The sequence below is a fragment of the Anopheles cruzii genome, chromosome X, assembly GCF_943734635.1.
Source record: "Anopheles cruzii chromosome X, idAnoCruzAS_RS32_06, whole genome shotgun sequence".
Classification (NCBI taxonomy): domain Eukaryota; kingdom Metazoa; phylum Arthropoda; class Insecta; order Diptera; family Culicidae; genus Anopheles; species Anopheles cruzii.
The window spans coordinates 8,313,349-8,335,519 of record NC_069143.1 but is presented as its reverse complement, the minus strand read 5'-3'; the positions used below and the strand labels follow the sequence as shown (position 1 = coordinate 8,335,519).

Sequence of the window (22,171 nt, the reverse complement as noted above, 5' to 3'; positions counted from 1 at the left end):
TCCTGAAAAAGTAAATGTCAGAATGCTTGACAACGGCTGTCAACATCGCCGTTTGGTAACCCTATACATACTCCTAGGTTACTCTACTTTACAGGTTATTTCAACACTTGGTTGGCGGACACCTTTGTTTACCAACTCGGTTTTACCAATCGTTCTCGTATATACTAATACAGTACAATACAATAAAAGCTATTTATAATCCAGTTGAAGTAAAGTATGAAGCTCTGAAAGCTCTTTTTGTTCCACAAATTGAGCGAATCGGCCGTGGAAATTTCGGGAAGTGTGTTTCGTTTTTTATTGAACTACCATTCAATAGCGTCTAGTATTCTTGTCATTTAATTTACTAGTAATATCTAAATTAACGTTACATTTATGGCACATGTCGTTGAGCAAATGATGTCTTTCATAGGATGCGACTGGACAACACTTTGGCTTGAATCTGGCAGCAGCTTTACAGACAACAGCGTTGGACAAAACACTTGTGCAACTAACGTTGACCATTCATTGGTTGGTTGGTTGATTGACAAAACTAAACTCAAGGTGCTGAAAATAGTCACCCGTAGATGCTTGAACTGTGGAACTATGATGCTGTTACGAAAATGTTACGATTCGCTACGAAATGTTGAAAGCCAGTTACAAAGTTGTAATGAGCTGGTTCAAGAATCAATCTTTTCTTTTAAATGACATAAACGTGAACTAGCCTGCTTGGGCACAAGTGAACTAATGGTTTACGGTATGGGTTACAGCGCAGATGTTTCGCCAAATGTTGTAGTAGTCTACTGTTCTAGCATGAAGTTGCAATCGCAATCGTAGCTGCTTCCTGTGTAGTCTTATGTTGGAGTATGCTTATGGCTGGCATCGAAAACGAACATTTTTGTTACGTACTCCTTTCGTTAGCTTTTCTTTTCCTAGATTCCTATACAGTATAATATTAGAGTATAATGTAGGGTTGAGGCGAAGGCCTTTTGAGCGCATAGTGTCCTACTCGCCGCTATTAATATAGTGTTAGAGTAAAGGTGTGTGCCCGGACGAGGTGTGTCGTCAGCCGTCATCGTTAGCTACCGGTTGGTAGGGAAGCTCCCTAAGCGCGCTTAGTTTTAATCGTTGCACTTGTTCGACTCACGGTTGAACGTCCAACTGAGGTTCAGACTTCGCATCTCCTGGTCGGCCGTCACTGGTGGCGCTGCGACTGGCCCAATGTAGAAGTCACTGGAGGTTGCCGCCGAACTGGAGCTGGTGGACGCGACCGCCAAGTTGGTTGCCTCGAAAGACGCTCGACTCGCCGCCAGCGTGGCCGCCAGTTTCATCGTTTTGTAGTCTTTGCGAAGGTGCTGACGGATTTCCGTGTGGCAGTGCTCATTGTTGGTTACTATGATGTCACCCGTGTCCGTGGTGGTAACCCGAGCCTTGCAGTTGTACTTGCGCGACAGGTTGCACTGCCAGTACTTCTTGTCCTTCCGTATGTACTGGATTCCGAACGAGTGGCCGTCGTGCACCAGCAGAGGTTTACCGCGCTGACTTAGCATGAACTGCAAGCGACCTTGAAACCATTTCTCGCCCGGCGCCACTGGAAAGAAGTGCAAAAGAAGTGCGTGCATTGAGCCATTAAACCAATGACCAAGACCATTCTTACAGTGCCTGAATGATGGAAAACTTTAGCTGGAGTTCGATCTGCGATCAACGATCTTACCACTGCCGACAAAGCGGCAGTGATTCTGTTAAATGCTAGTCGGGTTGTCTCTGTCTTATCTAACAATATGAGTAATAAATAATACAAAGGGCATTTAGAAGTGGGGAACCCATACAACCGACTGCTTCCCTGTTATCATAGCGCAGCAGAATAAGGACATCCACCACACGTAGAACGCTCGGATCTACTTGAACCTTGCTTGGCTTTATCTCGTTTTTGGAAAGTAATTCATCAATTGGAAAGCGCTTACACCGGGTAAGTGGCAGCACTTCAATTCTTCGTCGCAATTGGGAAGGACGTCAGTGGCCCCACTGACAGAATTTTGGTCAAATCCGTACTCCGGTTTTATGCAGTCCCCATAGTCGCCCAAGTATCGAGTATCGAGCAGAAAACAGTGTCCTCCGCAAGTCTGGTTCGCCGCTTAGCTTGTGGCTTAGCTCAACTCTAACCCAGACAGCACCCAGATCCTCTAATTGGGTAGAGGCGCCTTTGTCTGCCGCGTGATTAAAACTCCCTAACAGAGCATGGCGGTGGCGCGAAGCTCTAGCGCAACGCAGCATTCCCGCAGCGACTGATTAGGCTTCGAAGTAGATTAAGTAGGTTGCTCACCATCACCATACCCTTAAAACTAAGCCACGATCGCCGGAATCGGTCGGTGAGCGCCTGACGGCTGAGGAACTGATAAAAACCGATCCACTGGGGTTTGACACATAACCTTCGCCCTGATCACACCAATAACCAGTGACAGAGAGAGAGTGAAAGAGAGAGGGAGAGGGAGCGAGAGTCGAGATGCAGAGTTATCGCTCACGTCGGAATCGCGCTTCCGGCGAGCGGTGCCGGAGGCCGACGAAGGAATACATCCCTTTTGTCTATCGTCAATATCATCATCGTGCCACCCGAAAACCAAACAGCGGCCGTTGCTCGTACCGGGATGCCGGTACGCCGGCGTCCCCCAAATCTCCCAGTTTTCCCCCAAAAACCACGGGTCCGTGTAGTTCTCCAGAGCGAGGCGAGGCGGGGCCAAACAGAGTGCAGGTTATTATCAGTCTTGAGCATGGCCGGGGGCCTCGACGACGACGACGACGACGACGAGCACGTCGAGACCGGGAGGAAGCGCGCGTGAAACCGGGTTGCGGTTTGGTAGAAGCGACAATAACGACATCGCCAACAGAGCGCGCACATCGTCGGAAGGCATCCTCCGATAAGCGGCGGCGTTGATCTACGCGCCGAACGACTTTCGATCCAGGATGACCGGGACCCCGGCCCCGGCCCCGGCACGATCAACGGCGTGCGCAGTGCGCAAGTGCCGTGCTCTCATCGCTGGCTCGCGGTTTGTTTGTTTAATCTTTCTCATCTAATCCACCCAAAGCTGTCAGAGCATCGCGCATCTCGTCGCAAAAAAGAAAAGAAAACGCCACACAGCCCCAATGGCTACTCGCTCGCTGCCTCAAGGATTAAGACGTGCAGTGTCGGTGTTGTGCTGGGCAGCGCGTTGTGCGTTATCCTTTTATCAGAACCCGACTTATCGGCAGCGAGCTCTGGTATCTTCGGTCAGTCCAGCCACTCCAGCCGGATAAGCCACCAAGCAACCGCAAGTCTCTCGAGGATGTCCGATATTGCCCACGTTTGTCGACACTCGACAAATACTTGGGTAACGGACGGAGCGGACAAGAACAAGTGGGATTCGAGTGCACGGCAGCCAGCGCCCATTGCCCGGTATCAGGCCCGTATTGGACCGGTAGGGTGAGAACCTAGAAACAACGATGTCAATCGCCGCCACCGACTGACTCATCCCGCAGCGCTTTTCTCAGTTTCTCCAGGAGTTCTTGGCCCGGGGACGCCAAAGACGCCGTGTCCCCTTCGTCGAACGGACGAGGAGAAACCATAATGGCGGCGCGAAATAAGATCCCGATCCCCTCTGATCCTGGACCTGGATGACTGGTGACTGACTCGATCAACAAATCCGCTAGACCTTTGGCGAGACCTTTGGCGAGAGGCGCATAATATTGATGATATTGTTGGCGGGCTGGCGGGCTGGCTGTTGGCTCGTTGGCCAGCCTCTGCCCCGCAGAGGCTGCTTCACTCATCTATTGGTGTGCGGTGCACACGGTGCGCCGGTTACAGAGAAGAAAAAAAAAAACAAAAAGCTCCACACACCAAGAAAACCGCTTAATATTAGAGATGTATAAACAGTAAACACACGCGGCCCGATCTCTACTTCCCGAGATGTTCGTCGGGGATGGGTCTCGGGGGGAGAAGGGGAGCCTGATTGAGGGTAAACTGATTGATAACCGCGATGATGCGCGATGAGCGTGAGCTGCAAGGGCAGTGCGCCATGGCGGCGGCACAGCCACGGCACAACCTAATGCTTATGAGACAGGAGCTCGAAGCCTCATCGGGACATCAGGCATTTCGGCACAGATTCAGGTAGGTTTTGGGGATTCGGGTTGGACACTCACCTGCGGGTACGTTCATCGAGACCGGGGCACCACTCGGTGACAGCGGCGCGTCCATCCCGGGGCCGTCCGGAAGCGGCGGGCTGGACAGGGACAGGTCGCCCCCGGGCATCGACCTCGGCGGCAGACTGGCGGCTCCCGGGACGGCGGCGGTGCAGTCGTACGCCGAGGGAAACAGCGGCCGCAGCGCGTCCAGCTGCTGCTCCACGTGGTCCGCGTGTCCCGGTCCGGCCAGCGATCGAGTGCTCCCATCGAACGGCTGCGCTGCATCGCCGTAGTCGGCCGGCGGGTACGGGCTGACCGATTCCGCCGACCGCTCCAGCTTCGGTTGCTTCAACGCTACGGACGGTCCGTCCTCGCAGCCGGCACCGGCCCGACCGAGGAAGGTGTTCACCAGAACCGAGTACAGGGGCTGCGCCGACGGAGGCGCTGCTCCGTCCGGTGTTGGGTCGTCGCTGCCGCCGCCCCCGGTTCCGGTCGCTACCGCTGCCGGGCCGCCGTACCCATTGTACGGGCTGCCACCGAGCGGACCCGTCCCGGTTCCCGGTGGCGTCGAGCGCTCCGCCGGCCCCTCGGGACTGTCCTCGGGGTGGGCGCGGTGGCGCTGCGTAAGCCCCTTGATGCGCAGCTTCTCGGCGTGCTTCATCAGCGTGCTCAGGTCGGCATTGTTCACGATCACCGAGCCGTAGTAGATGAACCGCAGCAGCAGCTTCATCACGTACTCGGGCACGTCATTCAGTATGACTGCGGTGAATGGGAAAAAGCGGGAAAAACAGGACGAAAAAGGGTTAGCGAAAGGTGTAGGGCGCCACAGGGCGGGGGGGGGAGGGGGGGGAGGGGAAAGGCACAGACACAACCAGCCTGGTCGCGTAGCACGTGGCACATGCGCTTCGCGAGGTTTGGTCTCCGCGGCCATTATCAGTCAAATAGCGTGGTCGAGCACTTGTCGCGCATTGTAATCGATAGAGTTAAAGCTTGCCACACACACACACACACACACGCACACTCATACTCATGCTGTCCTCCGATATCGGCGAATGATAAATCTATATAGGAACAGTAATCCAGCACCACTTCGCGCGTATCAGGGACGGGGCAGAAGGCATTCAAGGTATCTCTGTAGCCCTCCGGGGTCCGGTGGAAAGGCCGGACCGGCCAACAACACCACCGCTGCCACCCCGCGCTGGAGGCGCCGATCTGCGCCCAATTCAATCATTCAATCGCATCGACTCGAACTCGGGGCTCCGTTTTGATATCACCGCACAGTGCGCGTGTGTGTATCTTTATCTCAAGACGGTAAAACGATAAATTGTACCTATTACAATTGTCGGGTGAATCCTGTGGGACCCGGGCTGGGCTGGACGTGAGTATTCCCGTATTCCCCCGAGAGTCGTGGTCGTGGTCGCCGTTGTGGTCCATTTTTCCCCTTTTTCCAAAGTCTTTGGCCGTGCCGTGGGCGCATGATTCTGGGAGCCCCTATCTCTCAGCCCATTATCGTGGGATCGCCATCAATTGTTTGGTTCGGCCCGCGAAAGAGCTGTGTGTTGAGCCCAAACAGAGGCGCGCGCGCGCGCGCGCGCTGGTAAGCATCGGGCCGCTATTTATCAGGGTGGATCCAGTCGGGGCGACACAAGTCGCAGGAAACTAGAAACGGTACGGGATTATCTTCGACAGGGGCAAGATTAGGAACTATCCCAGTTTGGACCCCAGTCAGTTGGACGGAAGCCATCAGCATCAGGATCGCATCTCACGGATCATACCATACTTCGGTCGTCCGGATCGCGGCGTTCTTGCCACTTGCTCTCACTTTCTGCACCACACCGGGGTCGGGTTTGTCAGATTGTAAATCGTCAAGGATCGTTGCCCCAATGGCAACGGCAATCTGTCAAATCTCTGTATCAATGCGCGGAAAAGCTTCATCGTGCGGAGCTGTATCTGTATCCGATTCATACTCAGAACGCTTCGGACTATGTTATCGTAACACTAGGAGCTATTTCAAAATAATCAGAAGTGTATTGCTAGCAAGGCGAGCCATTTTCGGTTAATTCCCTGAACCGTTTTGACCAGAGTCTGTCACAAAACCAAACAACATCAAAATGACAGTCTCTGTACCTCATTCCCCGTTGGAAGAGCAGTCGGTAACAGTCGTTGTCACGCAGCATGAGTTCGATTCCCGATACCAGCGGCGCTAACAACACCCACCCGCAAAAAACACACTATTACAGAAAGCAACAGAGATTAACATTGTCTTTGGCGCGCAGGTCAAGACCACTTGGTGGTTGTAGCCGGATAAGGAGAGAGAGAGAGAGAGAGAGAGAGAGTACCTCATTCTAATTGTGACTGGTGGATTGGCCAGGAGCAACAAATGAATTGTATGTTCTGCTGCGACTTCCTTTCAAAGATTTAAACTATTGGGCCAAGAAGTTCTTCACTTCTGGTCATCGTTCTGGTTGAATGTATCGAGCGTTCTGACAAATGTTGTGCAAGCAGCAGAAGGTCCCGGAGAGCCTGACGCCTAGCTTTACGGCGGATTCAGCACACATTGTGGTTCATGAACAACGTTTATCCACCGTCCGTTCCTCGAAGATTTAAGAAACCGTTTAAACTATCGGCGCACTACCGAATACCAAACAAAACAGGATAACCACAAAAAAGACGAGCTAGGAGGCTGCGCGTTGAATGTTGATGGACTGTGTGATCGGGCACGGGACGGACGGCCGGTTTCTTTCTTTTTATCTAATCTGGGCTTCTTGAGCGTTGGCGACTTCTCGATTCATTTTTTCTCTCCCCCTCCCGTTGAAGTACGTGAGGTAGCTTATCGAGCGTATTCAATAGTATCATAGATTACCGAATCGTCGGCACTGAGAAAATAAATCGTTTCGATAAAATAAGTTATAGCACGTAGCACGACCACACGATCTAGCAGGCAGGCACTAGCTGTTAACGTCGCCAGCAAGCATGAGTCGGTCAGCGTAACTGAAACCGGCGCGCGATACTTTGACGTTGTTTTGTTGCGAATCCGTCTGCGCCTCAACTAGCTACTTTTTGTGGACGAAACCATGGAGGAGATTCACGTCAAAAATTGAACTTACTGATCGGGTTTCCGGACGAGTTGCCGACTAGTATGCTGCGAAAGAAAGGGCTGCACGCGGCCAGTATATCCCGGTGGGCTTTGAATTCCTTCCCATCGCAAACGATGACCACGTCGAACAGTTCACCATTTTCGTACAGCGATTGGAATCCCTCCGCTAAGTTTTCCCGGAAACTGTTCCAGCACAGAGAAAACTGTTCCATGCTGGCCTGCACCGATTGATCGTTGAGTTTCGCGCCGAAAATCAATCACTGCACAAACCCCCGCTTAGCTGTGCAAAGCTGTGCCTGGCAATCCACAACGTCTGCTCACGCTTCGCCCCAACAGTTGACTGAGCGTCCCGCCGTCAACGCCGAGCGGGATGCCAGCTAAGCCAAATTCCACTGCTTCTCTCTCTCGCTCTCGGCGGCCCTCCACGCGCATTCTCTATCCACTATTGATAGCAGCCACAGACTGTGCCGATGCTGAACGGCGGGCTGGGGTTAGACGCGAGAATGATGACGTCACTCGTCGGTGATGCGGCGGTGAAACTCGAAAATAATAATTTGAAACAAAACAAAAAAAAAACAAAGATGCATGTACAGTCACATGTACAACAGGCCATTGACGATATATGTCGTGATTAACGAGGTTAACATTAATCTGATAACCGGCGGACAGCGGTTATCAGTTATCGTTTCTCAGTTCGTCTCGTGGAATTATGTACTCGAAATAAACATTGAAATGCATCCGCAGCCGGCAGATTTCTCTTTAGGAGAAACAGCAGCTCGGGCGAACGAGATGGCTCGCTAGCACCCTGATAACGCTCGGCGATGCTCGGTTGAGAGGAACGATCAGTATGTATTGGACAGTGTGGTGCCCTGTACATAGTAGAACTTATCAATCACTCAATGGCCGGTTCCATTAATTTTTGCCAAGCGTTCGACGCGAAAACAAAATCAACTAGAACGAGTTACACGCATAAAGACGCAATTGGTGGATCTCAACGTAATGCTCCAAACTTGGACGAACTGTCGATCGCATCGAATAGTGAGATGTAGTTTACCACGCTGTGGTCAACCGGGCATTCACACGCCAAGTGCGCCAAGAACTCTCTAAAAGGCCGATGGATTCGCGCCACTCCCAAGGATGCATTTAGATTTAAAGCAACAGACCAGCGGCGCTTCACGTGACACGTGACGCATACCTCTCCCTCCCTACTAGCACAACAGACAAGCATAGTCCGCATCCACGCTTCCTTGATAGCATCCGTGCTTCCTTGATTGATTGCTCCACGTTCGCTTCATCCTCACTTACTGGCCACGGATCATAAGAACGATATCACCGGCGAAACCGACGACCAAAGTCTTCACTGCTAGGTTCATTCGCAGAACCTAGAATCATACATCATGTGCCAGAACGTAGACTCTATAACAGACCTCCGCAGGGGTCACCTGTAAGCGGTATTTTTCTGCGGATCTGATTTGGTGTCGTAAAGCAAGAGTAGGCTATCGAAGTAGCTTTCAAGTATACGGCACAAATAGTCGGGAATCCTTATACTATGCAATGCCTGTGCAATAGCCAGGTAACTAGCGTTGTTCAAGACATTCCTGACGTCGATCGTGAGTCGACCGATTGCACCAGCATTTTTGACTGTTGGCCATTTGTTCGTGGTGTCGGCCACGTCCGTATCGCGTCAACGCTAGACTTTCCTTTCCTTCCAGGACTGCATATCGGAGAGAGCATGTGCGCCCTCAGTGCGCCTCCGACACCCTAGGTAATGTGGTCCATTAAGTGTTTTGATTCCGAAGATGGGAACGTATGGCACGTATCGCCGCCCTGTCGAAACCAAATGTCCAGTCCAGTTTTCAGCTTCAATTTCATCGAAGAACCAATCACTCAATTCCAGAATAAAATTTACAATTTCCAGAATAAAGGTTTACATTTTAAAAGTCAAGCAAACGGTAGTTTCAAATTCATAAAAGTTACCGAAGTATAGCGTAGTTCGATTGCAAAGAGCTTGCAAGCATAGTCATGGTTCATGTCTTAGCCAACATTGGTTCCTTACTTGGCTTTTGACAATTCTCTCCGTCTTCTGGTCGGCGTTTTTATAGCGGGGGGCATGAATGAGCTGATTTACCATGATTATTTTCCAATAATTTCGCGGGCGATGGTCACGATTTTGTTTCTCGACACATTTTTTTGTCAAAGGCGCTGTAAAGAAGTAGAAACATTAACTTGTTAATACTATTGCTGCTTTTCAAGGGATGTTTTAGAGATCAGGGCAAATTGTTGGTCATACATATTTAAAACAACCTGTTATATGTTCTCAATAGTGCGCATTGTACACCGCAGCTGTCAAATAACATTCTCATCGGGTTATAACAGAAGTATGATTGTAGAGAGCTCTTTCTGTGGCGTGTTCCCGGTTGGAAATGTCAAAACTTTTTCGACTCCATTGCAAGGTGGCCATCGGGACCTGCATCAAATACGTAGAAATACGTACTAGTCGCGCACGCGGACAGTCTGGTTTTTATATTTGCTGTAGTTTGGTTTGTTGGATTACTTAGTTTGTGGAAAACTATGAGATCGAAAGATCGCAACCGGGATCGCGAGGCTGGAAAGAAACCGGATGCCAGAAGCCGCGAGAAGGATCGTGAAAAACGAAGGTACGCGCCTTAGTTTATTGTATGCCTGCTTATTTTGTGCTAGTGGGAACTGTAACGCACATGCATATGCAGCTACATTAATTTGACGGAAATTCCTATTGCGTAGGAACTAAAACTATTACATGCCGCTTGATTGGTTGAATATTATCATTTGGCGATGCTACCGCCGTTTGGCGCATGACAACCGAATATTGTTCCCATATTGGCTTAAATCAGCTTTCCAGAATCAACTAGAGTGAATGGCTGCTCATGGTGCTTGCACTATTTCGCCCCACTTTTAGGAAGTGGCATGGCAACAGGCTGTTAATATTACGGATCATCTACCGCAAAATACAACAATTGTTTTGATTCGATGACAACACGAAATGTAATTGACCAATGTCAATAGAAAGTTAATTTCTTTTGTCAGATTTACAGAAAAAAAAACAATAATATTTTGAAATTTATACATATAACTAAATCCGATGTCGCATCCGGATTGACACTGCAGCACCAAAAAACATAACCACATTGAATGAGGTTACTTTGTTCTGTGCTTAATTGGCTGGCGGATGTTGGTGGATTCTGGTGGATCCTGGGGAATTTTAACCCGATTCCTATATTAATGAACTCGTTCGATTAATGCATGTTCGATGTTCGATGAGCAAGGTTTGCTTGCCTGTGATTTGACCATTTGTTTCATATTCTTGGTTTTGTTGTTCCTTTTGTTTCGTATGTTTGACTACTCGGTTGGGGTTGGTGAAGTGAGCGGGAAACGAAAGAGCGCCACAATGGCGGTGCCAAGGAACGGCACCGGAGCCCCGAAAAGAGTCGCGAAGGACGACGCAGCAGCAAGGAACGTTACCGACGCGATAGTCGAACACGCGAGGATAGCCGCGATCAGGAGCACCGCCGCCGTGAGCATCGCAGGAGCAGGAGTCACAGTCGCGACCGAAAGCACCGTGGCCATGACAAGGAACGTCGCCGCTCCTGGGAGCGTCACGACAGTGACTCGAGCCGTATGGAGGAGGTGCCGGGCGCCGACTTGAGAGAATATGAGTACAGGGGTATGGAGTACACACAGAGTGTGCTCGATTCAATTTTTTCGACGGCAGCTACGTCGGATAATTACGCCCAATTGCTTAACACTTATAGCCAACAGCAACAAATTCAGGAGCAACAGCAGCAGATACAGGCACAGCAGGCACTCCTAGAGCAGCATAACGAAAATAGCTGCTCATCGATCGGATCCAGAGGTATTTGGCAATTTCGGCGCTACAGTAAACTACTAAATACTATTACAGAAAGTAATACGAGATATACTGACACCCGGACTGACGGCGAACGACCCCCTTAGCGAACGAATGACAATGATCATGACTATGAAACTGAGCTCCGGTACCATAATGTACGTGCTGTGAGAAAAGCAAGGGCCATGAGGCAACTGAAAACAATGCTACGCTACAAATAGACCTAAAAATATAAATAGAGACCAATATAAGAACCTTTCACCTTTTTTAGGCTACCCCTAAATAACAACGACATAACGGACGAGTTTCGCGTAAGAATGCCGCGTATCAGTTTCTACGGTCTGAAGAAACTATTTCGTTCACGCCGAGGCTGTCAAACCTGTAGTCATTCAGAACTTTTATAATGCCAGTACTTATATACACTTTTGAGACATACACTCTGTCCAAAAATGATGAAACCTTCTTAGCCTCAGATTGATTTTTTGCCCCGTTTGTGCGGAGGGGAAATAGAGGAGCCGTCACAACAGCGAGCTGTCTACGGCGTGTAAGTCTCGACATGCTCCGGCGGGCAGGACACGTAATGAGAATGGAAGACATCCAGTGCTTAAAGTCTTCTTAGGCCGTTAGGAGTCCCGTTTGAGATAGTGCGTAAGGAGTTGGAGGACGTAGACACTTGACTGCGAACGCTAGAGGGAGTCAATGTTGTAGGCGCCAAGACCGGCTCGGCGGTTGTAGCTGCTGGATAAGAGTCGCATCGATGGAGTGATTTTTTGATTAAGAACAAACAAACTTTAGCATTGGTTTCTGTTGCAGGAGAAATGTACGGTGGACTGGTAACTAATAGTCACAGCAGTGGAGGAGAAGGCGAGCCATCGCGCAAGCGGCGCAAAAAGTCACGTTGGGCCGGTGGGGACCAAGAAAAGACTTTCATTCCTGGAATGCCCACCATCATACCACCAACATTGACCCCCAACCAACAGGAAGCATATCTGGGTTAGTATATTGGCACAAAGCTTCAGTAAGTTTTCTCGTACCGTGGACCGCTGCACCTAAGGGTGCTGGTAACGAGATTTCTGGGGTGAATGAAAACTATAGTCTTTAATATTTGGAATTAACGTAAGGTGCTGCTCTAGCAGCTGCGGATGTCAAGCTCTGTGTAAGGTGACTAATTAGTGACTAAGGCAACTACTATCTGGAATGCTGTAAATAGGTATAATTATAATTATTAGATTCCAACACTTCTGTTCACAGCGTAGCGACGATGTGAAATAATTGGGACCATATTGCTCTTCCGTAAATCTTTCAGGCAGCAGACCCATGAAGGGAGCTTCATTTTTCATCACTAGATCATTATTTAATTGTTTTTTTGTTTTTCTAACTTTCAATTAGATACGTTCATTCATTCATTGGCTTCCAAACATCAGATCATAGCTCTGAAACGTTATTAAATGGAAAATCGGGGAGTTAACCCGCTATCCTATCTACCTTTTGCTCGTTACAGTGCAAATCCAGATCGAAGAAATCAGCCGCAAACTACGGACGGGCGATCTAATGATACCGCAGAATCCAGAAGAAAGGTTAGATAATGTTTTTATTTATCTAGAACTTTTTGTCTTTGTGGCCTACCTCCACCCTCCTTCACCGAGGCCTTGCCGCGGATGTTCTTCTGCATAAGGCCAACCGTACCTGGAAGTATCATTCAATCAATTATTTCGCTTTTTTCAGGACCTCAGTTTAGATTTCTCTCGCGAGAAATCTACGCGATAGTTATATTCAAAATGTTCACTTACCAGTGAAATTTTGCGATTTCATCCAAATAACATCATTCGGATCGGCGAATACACACTTTTCTTCGCAATCTGATTCCAGGTGTGCCGGTGTTCTGTCTATCGGTCAATTATCGTTATTTTTAATGGCAGTGGCTTATCAAAGCACAATAATTTATGGGCACAATGGACTGTTTAACGTGCATTTAATTGTAATGCGCATAATTTCTTGGCATTGCGTTGTGGACATTGATAAGCATTCGCATGTTTTTATTGCAGTGTTGTCTAGCTCTGTCTCATGCAATCACTGGTAGCATTCAACCGGTTTTCTTTTACGACATACACACTTACATAAATAAGGCCCGATCCGGTATTCTAAGATGAGAAAAAAACACACGCATTGTAAAACTCACAGATGTTAAATGGTTTTTTTTTTCTGTGCGTTCCATAGCAGTAGGCTAGGACTGTGGTTGGAAGAGATCCTTTGATAACTTTGGGTGGTGTTGTTGGTCAAGCACTCGGCGCCATCACCGTATTTACTAATTACTTAAAGCCTAAGGTTAAAAGTGTTATATTATTTTCCTGTCAAGTGTTTTATTCAAACCATTTCTCATTCCACAAAATGACATAAGCAACACGCGCTCGTAAGCAATTTGTATGATCGAAACAATCGCGAGCTATATTTCCATGGCAAATGACAAATGCTTAAAAAATCCCTTTTCACACATAGTAATATGAATCAATTCGGGACTCGTGATTTATTCATGCAACCGATACTACGGTACGCGCGCGCCTCTTAAAGCGCCTCACTGAACAGTTGAACACCAAAGAAAACGATGGATTAATAACAAACTATTTCCTCTCTTTCTCTCATTTTCCCCCGTGGTTGACATCTTTCGTCCCTCGAACTTCAAACAGGCGACCTAACGTTGTTTTCCTTACCTTACATATTTTTAGTTAGCATTCCTACCTTCGCTACGCTTAGCACAAATGTTTCCGAGTAACAGAGATCTTAAGAGATACTGCTTCCTCTTCATGACTGGAAAGTAATAAGATTATAAGTTGGACAATAATACATTAACCTTCTTTTCGACATATAGCACCAGCAGCTCGGGTGAACCAATCGTTCTTGTGTTTTCACCTCATCGGCTGAACCCGCAAAAACAAGCAAATTGGGCAAAGGATAATTTAGTTACATATCTCTTGCGCGTGTGCGGGTGAATGGAATGGTATGGTGCGTAAGGAAGAGAGTCTAAGAGGCAGCACAGATGGGGAGTTCAGTAACTATAACGGATCACCCACGAATTATACTAATGATCACAGTACCTTTCAGTGGTGTACCTTTCAGCAGACTAGCGGAGTTTATGTGTACTTATAATACTTATTCTTCTGTTTCTCGATCTCGTTTCGATCAAACTTTTCCGGCCGTTAGCGCAAGCGCCGCGTTGCCGTTACCAGCACTGTCATCCTCGGCCGCAGCTGCCTCCACCCGGCACTGTGGTTCCGTTCCGCAGAAATGTTGAATAATCTCCACCTTACACATCTTTTTCTAATCTTTATAATAAACAGATCTCCATCCCCAGAACCGATATACAGCAGCGATGGTAAGCGGTTGAATACGCGCGAGTTTCGCACTCGCAAAAAGCTGGAAGAGCAGCGCCACCAGCTCATCCAGCGCATGCAAGCGATCAACCCCGACTTTAAGCCCCCGTCCGACTATAAGTAAGTGGAGTGAGTGTGCGTACGCACACAGCGACGCGGTTTGCCAGGTCACCAGGTTGACTAATGTGATGTGGTGTGTCTTCCCGTTTCGCTCACAGGCCCCCTGTGATTCGTGTCAGTGATAAGGTGCTGATACCGCAGGAGGAACATCCGGATATTAACTTCGTCGGGCTGCTGATTGGGCCGCGTGGCAACACGCTGAAGGCAATGGAAAAGGACACGGGCGCGAAAATCATTATCCGCGGCAAAGGTTCGGTGAAGGAGGGTAAGGTGGGCCGAAAGGACGGGCAGCCCTTGCCGGGCGAGGATGAACCGCTTCACGCGTTCATAACGGCCAGTAACCCGGAGGCGGTGAAGAAGGCGGTCGATCGCATCAAGGACGTAATCCGGCAGGGTATTGAAGTACCGGAGGGTCATAACGATCTGCGCCGGATGCAGTTGCGTGAGCTGGCGCAGCTCAACGGGACGCTGCGTGAGACGGATGGGCCGCGCTGTAACAACTGTGGCTCAAACGAGCACAAAAGCTGGCTGTGTCCGGATAAGCCGAACATTACCAACAACATTATGTGCTCGGCATGCGGCGGCACCGGGCATATTGCTCGCGACTGCCGTAGCAAGCGCCCAGGACACGGTGGGCCGCCCGCCCCTGGTAATGCGCTTGCGACGAAGATCGACGAAGAGTACATGAGCCTGATGGCGGAACTGGGCGAAGTGCCCCCACATGACAGTCACGGACATGGCGGCGGTGGAGGCCGCGGTTCGTATAACTTGTTCGAATCGCGTTCCGTCCCACGCCCGCTTATGGGAAGCTCCCATCATGGCTCCTCCCTGCTCGGTAGCGGCTCGGGCAAGGGTGGCGGCGGGGGACACAGCTCGAATGGTATGTGGTCTCATAGTGCGAAAATATCGCAATCGACGCCGACTGCCTCCTTGCCAGCGCCGCCGCCGACTGGCTCGGTTCCCTCTTTGATGCAATGGCCGATATCGGATGGCCGATCCGTACCGACCGCTGACACGTCATCCTACGGCCAGTCACCAGTCGGAGTTTCGGCCCACTCATACGCCGCATATGGGACGGTTGCTTCAACAGCCGGTGGCGCTGTCGCTGGCTGGGTGTCAGCGGACGCTACGGTCAGCGGAGTTGGCGGCTCACTGCTCGGTTCAGTCTGGCCACAAGTTTCGGCCGCAAATGTAATCCCTCCACCGCCGCCGTCAACGTCTAGTGCTCCGTCTCCCATGTTTGTTCCGCCTCCTCCGCCTCCTTGTTAAAGACACAGGAAGAGGGGCGCCTAGAGGCTTCGGGGCTGGTGCTAGATGCTAGAAGCCTCTCTAATTATCGATTGATTTCCCTGTACTATGTGAAATCTAAATATTTTCTTATAGCTCGTCCGTTGACAATCTCCGTCTCCGCTGCATCGTTTTTTTTTTATTTTGTATTTTGTATATCTAACTGTCGTACGTTTGAACTTTGACCGTTCAACAGCCTCAGTGCAACGCGTCAAGTTGATGATCATGTGGTATGCTGTCCGTTCTGAAAGTGAAATAATAATAATCATGATAAATTTTTGGTAAACCAAGAATTAGTCTACACTTACAAAGTACAGCTCAGTTTGCGTGTACCGTCTGTTGTAGAGCTAAGCGAAACATTGTAGGCTATGAAGCGTGCTATAAATACTTTTCCATTCGACAGGTATTGTTCGATGGTTCGTTGCGAATCGAGTGACACTCAGATAACGATACCAATGGCTCCTAGTGTGTTAGTGTTAGGTAGCGGAGCGGATTGAACAAGAAACTTAATTACATTTACCTCCTTTTTTCACAGTATCTCGCAAATGTTTGTGAACTTTATTCTCATCTCCGTGAAGCAAATGAAAATGAGAAGAATTTTTCTTTAAAACGGATAAATAAACACATATTAGGTGCGGTAGTGAACAGAGCAGAATGTTTGAATTTGGCCGTTTCGGCCTGTTTCGTTTTACACTGGAAAGAAACAACGGTGGAAACTTTCTTCTAGTTTACGCAACCAAAAGGTGTATGGAGAATGGTAAGGCACCGTTGTAGGATGCAGCTGCGATTAGCTTGGTTTTTTTATGTTCTCAGTCACCTCGAAGCGATGTAGGTTGTTGGTAGGTAGGTATCCATGTGGCCCTGTCACCGGCGAAGCCGCGAAAACTGGTGCACACGGTCGGTACGTCACCTCCATACGACCCCCGACCGCCGATCAGGCGGTCACTGTGTAGTGGTGGTGGAGTTGTGAAAGTGAATTTCGCGCGCGCGCACGCTGCTTCGAATGATAAAAGTAAAACAAAAAATACATCAAGTCACTAGACGGGTTGGGGCAAAATCAGGAGGGAAGTGGAACTGTTCTGCTATCGTCGACGCTGCGCCGTTTGCGCAACCGGACAGAATTTAAGTGCTTGCTGTGCGGTGCGTAGGTCTAGTGCGTAAGGATCCGTCGGTTGCTAAAAGGAGTGCCTTTTAATTGGGGGGTTTTGAGGTTTTGGCGCGTTGCCCACACGCCAGAGAGACATTGGGATTGGCAACAGGTGGCTCATTAGCCTCTGCCTCCGTATGTATCCGCCGGTATCGCCAATTTGTGGTTCACCGGTGTGGCTTGCTTCACGGATTTGCTTTCGATGTGCACGACGCCTGCACAACATTGCGATTGCCCAAGCATCGTGCGCTTGAACCGAACCACCGTTCGGCATTCGAGTAGGCTACTTGCTGTATGGCGCGGCCCTAACCTAACATGGTGGCAGGCACTGGTGGCGGCAGCGGCAAAGGCCTGTGGCAAAGTTCTGGACTCTGATTTGATTTTTAATTGAACTAATTACTTTGAGCCCGTGGCTGTCCGAATCGCTGACCAGCGAGCGAGAAAGAGAGCGAATGCAGGAGATGTATCGCCAAATGCGGGCTGCCCAGTTGGAGCATACGCGATACCAAACTGGAGGACAGTGATGGAGGCTTCTTAACGACTCCGGCCCAAACATTTCACATTACCGTCCACGGTCCTTCGAGCACGATTCCAGCCCGCCTGCATGATCTCAGCAGCCCATATGATGTTTACCGTATCTTGAGTTGGCAAAATCATTGGCGGACGGAAACCTTGAGCCACACACTACGCACTTGGGACCGAATTCCACCGAGGTTCGGGGCGTACCGAAACCGAAATCAACGCCGCCACAGCAACCAGCAGAAAGCCTTGTGGGATAGCCGGTTGGTGGACTCGTTCACGCGTGCTGCAGTTTTCGATAGGTCAGGGACGGCTGACCCATGCCAATGGAATGTATGTCAGATCAGCCGAGCGACGTCTAGTGGCTGTGGCTCGGCCGTCGGTCCATTCACTGCCGAATTTTTGGTGGATGAGCTTTTGCCCTTCGGCCCAAAACTAAATAGTTGACACTAGAAACTAGGGTACCCTGCATCAGCCTGTCCGCAAACGTTTATTTGCGATATTTCGCGATTTAGATCGTTCAGATGATAAGAAGTTAAGATGCAGCCTAGGTTAAAAATGCCGATCCTCAGAAGTTACCTAGCTTTACCTGAGTCAACAATGTTCGCAAAACAACAATGTATAAGCCCTCACGTTGGTCAACAGTTAAGTCAGATCTGTTCGCTGACAGAAGAAGGGCACAACCTCCACATGCTCCAACTAATCGAGTTAGCGCTAGTTAAAATTATGCGAGAAAAACAATAAAGTTTACGTCCATGTTGTCGCACGTCTTAGGAGCGACTTAGTGGCAGTCCGTTCGGCAGAAATAAGAAAGAAAAACAACAATACAAAAATATGCCGCGGTTGAAGAGCACACGACGAGACGAGATGTTCGCCGAGAGCCGCCGTCGAGTAGGGTCGGTCCGAGCACCCCACCAAGGACGGGGCGAAGTGTAAACTGTAGAGCTCGGCTGGGCAGCAGGACGTACGCGCGTGCGCGCGCGCGCGTTTTTGCCCGTCACCATTGTTGTTATTTTGTACGAAATGATTGCTTTGCCCCTGTTTTGGCGTATGTTTTGCGCGACCATACGGACCGAAGCCAGAGATCGATGATGCTGCTGCGATCGGCACCCGAGACGCGAGTTCGCAAACGCGTCCGAACCGCCAGAGAAGGTCAGCTGGAGCAAGAGCGCTGTTAGAAGTGCGGGAACGGACCACCGGACACCGGCGGCCATTGCTCGGTTGACCTCAACATACATACAATATATTAGGTGGGCTTAAAAAGAAATCCATCATTTTCTCGGTAGTGATCGGCTTTAGTGATCGATGTTTCGTAAAGTATCGATCGCACCGTTTCAAGTTCATTATGCTTTCATTGTTTTTTGTTCGCTCGTGGAAGTCAACGAAGAGAAAATCGGGTACATTTTAGCGGTTTTATTTGATAAAGGCGAAAATTTGAGCTGGGCCGCTGAAATTGGGCATGATTGGGTTTGTGGAACCGATACAGCTAGCTACGTGCAATTTTGGTTTCCCCGATCGACGACGTGATCGTGATCACGATTGAGTTCGCATCGACGTGATCGACGTCACAAATGAAAAACTCGATCCGAATTTCCATCTGCAATGGGCCTTGGGCTAAACGGAACGAAAATGGCCAATTTCTTAAACGGGTTGGCTCAGAAGGTTCTACTGGATGGGATGGTGGGACTTGAAAGGGATCATTTATTATGAGTTGCTTCCGTGTGGGCAAACACTAAATTCAGATCTCTACTGTCCACAACTGAGGGCCGTTTGAAGCGTTTGAAGCGATTGACCAGTAACGGCCCGGACTGGCCAACAGAAGCGTTGGTGTTGTGCTCCGTCAGGACGACTCGACACGACTACTACTACAACATGTAAAATTGTGGAAATTCACGCAAAAACTAATGGATTTCTTTTGAGCCAACCTAATATGTGCGAATCACCGGCAGACACCCCTTCACCGTAGTATACTTTGGGTATGTGACCCGAATGCATGACATCGAGATGGCTCAGTGGAGCACAGATGACCTGCCCGGAGTGCAGCGCAGATTCCGCCGATAAGTTGCCACAGTAAGCGACAGTGTGCAACGCCTACGGTCGATCGTTACGGTGGTTCCCTTTCGAAAATCGCGGCTTCCAAATACGTTCCAAGCTTTCCGACGCTTTCCGTTTGATAGGTCGATCCGTTTGCAGAAGGTCCCGGTTCTAATCGCTTCAGGTTCTCACGACTTGCCGCGTCGCGACGGAAGAAGCGTGTACCAGAACGAGCGCCGCGGTGCTGTGAGAGAGTTCGGAAAGATCCCGCAGCCGCCTGACAGGTGCCGCAGGCGCCGCCGGATGTGCAGGTCGTGTGTACCCGGTACCCGTCGGCACATCATTTGTACTTCAGCCCGGCACCACCACCAGCACCATCGCCGGCAGCGGCAGCCTCATCATCATGCGTCAGCGTGCGCCATCGAAAAATCTCTCGGGCTCTCAAGGACACCCGAGTCATGCGCCGTGTTGCCCGATAGTGTTACACAACACACGCTCCGAGCACCGAGTACTGTCCCATCGCCGGGACGGGAAATCATGTCAAGCGGAGGGCTACGGCGGCGGCGGGCCTGCGACGGGCCCGTCCGGACTGTCCGGACAAATTGATTAGCTCGGTCAAGCTGCCCGAGCCGGCCGAGCTTCTCACGATTTTTGTCGACATCGCCGGACATTCGCCGGTGTGTCTCAAGCCCGAAGCCACGGTGTGAAAATGACCTCACCAGCTGCCTCCCGGCTGCCTCGGCTGCGGTTGCTGACATTCTGGCTTCGGAAATCATCGTTCGGGATCGTCGCATTTGCTGTGGCCGCCACACGAACGGTGAAAACGGTAATCCTCGACATCTCTCGAAAGAAGGCCCAAATCCAACTGGAGACTGAAACACACAAATCAAACCGGGCGAAGTAAAAACTCTCTTGGGCCGTTGCGCGCTACACTTTTACTTTTTATACTCAATTGTAGCGGTAACACATAACCTCAACCCAAACTAAGCGCGAGTTTTGGCTTGGTAGCTGGTGGCGGTGGTCCTCTGTGAACCTAGGGGATGGGAACCTTGCATAGGAAGGCAGGCAGAAGGAGAATCTGGACCGGCTGGCCGGCCGTTCCGGGTCTGTTCTGTGCCGCCATTAGTGCTATGATGCAGCAGGTGACTACCGCGTTTCCCAACGTCAAACTTCATGCTGGAAATTGTAAACATTTAGCAAAAAGTTTGACATTTACGAAATGGGACGCTCGAAATGGTGAGTCTTCAACACAAACTATACGAAACTGCTCATTTCCACACCTAATCCCTTCCCCCACACGTCGTGCAAGAGAAGCCAATGCACTCCACGCGACAGGGAGCGACTGTTTGACGTCAGAGTGGGCACTACTTTACCACATATCGCCATAGCAGTCCGCGATGCCGGTGGGTAAAGTTCACGTTTGCCCTGGCAGCTGTAGACAGACACCTAGGTCGCAGAGGTTACGTAACGCAGCAGAACCCGGGCCGGTCCAAGCCAGAGGTCGAGTCTCCGAGCTTCATGCAATCGGCCGCGCAAATAATGCGTTCACTCGCCAGAATTCTCCCCACCCCCTGCGTCTACGTCGACCGTTGAAGTCAAATTTTCATGAACGAAAGTAACGGTGGGCGTCATACGCACTCCGTCGGCTCGGTTGGAATTTAGAGGCCAGTTTACGCAGTATTTTCATGGTGTCGCCCTGTGACTTACGGGCCATGCGGAGGGTGTTTTCTGGTCTTTTCCGCTGTTCCTTTTTATTCGCTTTCGCTTCATCTTTTCGTCCTATTGGCCTCGCGTTTTGGTTATCTTTCTGTCTTCCCGTGGTCGGGTTGCCTCGTCTTGTGCCATGAATAACTTTCGTTTGGTCGCGAATTGTGAATACTGAAAGTGTGTCTATCCTATGGTCTGTCTCCGCTTCTGCGATCTGTGGCCGTTTAGGTCGGAGTTCCATTGGAGGGGCGGTTCCCTCAGGACTACTACCTCCCTCTCCACTGACCATCTTGTATCCTTCCAGTTCTCAAAATTCTAAGATGTTGCCATCCTCAGATCTAAGGCTAAGAGTCCCGACAACCAAGTCCTTTGCCCCACACGTGGTGCAAGAGAAGCCAATGAACCATAACCGTTGACAGCGTACGCTACCGAGACTGGTTCTTCGACGAAATGGAAGCTGAAAACTTAGACGACATCTGCTTTCAATAGGACGGCGCTATGTGTCATACAGCGTCAGCCACAATCGATATTGTTTCTTCGGAAATCGAATAATCAGCAGAAGTGGTGTTGTGAATTGGCTTCCAAGATGCTGCGATTTGACACCATTGGACTGCTATCTTTGGGGATCGGTGAAAGACAAATGTTACGCGAACAGCAACCAGCAACTATCCACCATCTCAAGACCCACATTTAAATTGCTATAGCCGAGATAGGACCAGATCACAATCGAAAATGTACTTAAAAATAGGTCAACCGAATGGGCTACTGCCAAGCCAGCCGTGGTGGACATTCGACCAAAATTGATTTACATAAAAAAATGTAATGAATGAACCTTTTGAATAAGTGTTCAACAATCGAAAAATATTAAGCCGTTT

General features: G+C 49.8%; 2 protein-coding genes across 2 annotated transcripts; one reads left to right on the top strand and one right to left on the bottom strand.

Annotated features, from left to right (window-relative positions):
• Positions 1-323: 323 nt before the first annotated feature.
• On the bottom strand, positions 324-7,496 carry LOC128272622 (zinc finger and BTB domain-containing protein 7A-like). Its single transcript, XM_053010462.1, has 3 exons — positions 7,239-7,496; positions 4,150-4,890; positions 324-1,567 (listed from the first exon to the last, which is right to left on the bottom strand). Exons 1-3 carry the CDS (start codon positions 7,438-7,440, stop codon positions 1,098-1,100), a joined length of 1,413 nt encoding a protein of 470 aa, XP_052866422.1. The 5' UTR covers positions 7,441-7,496; the 3' UTR covers positions 324-1,097.
• A 2,252-nt stretch (positions 7,497-9,748) lies between these two features.
• On the top strand, positions 9,749-16,521 carry LOC128272612 (splicing factor 1-like). Its single transcript, XM_053010451.1, has 6 exons — positions 9,749-9,885; positions 10,630-11,120; positions 11,928-12,107; positions 12,616-12,691; positions 14,450-14,602; positions 14,701-16,521. The coding sequence occupies exons 1-6, from the start codon at positions 9,800-9,802 to the stop codon at positions 15,869-15,871; spliced, it is 2,157 nt and encodes a 718-aa protein (XP_052866411.1). The 5' UTR covers positions 9,749-9,799; the 3' UTR covers positions 15,872-16,521.
• Positions 16,522-22,171: the final 5,650 nt, after the last annotated feature.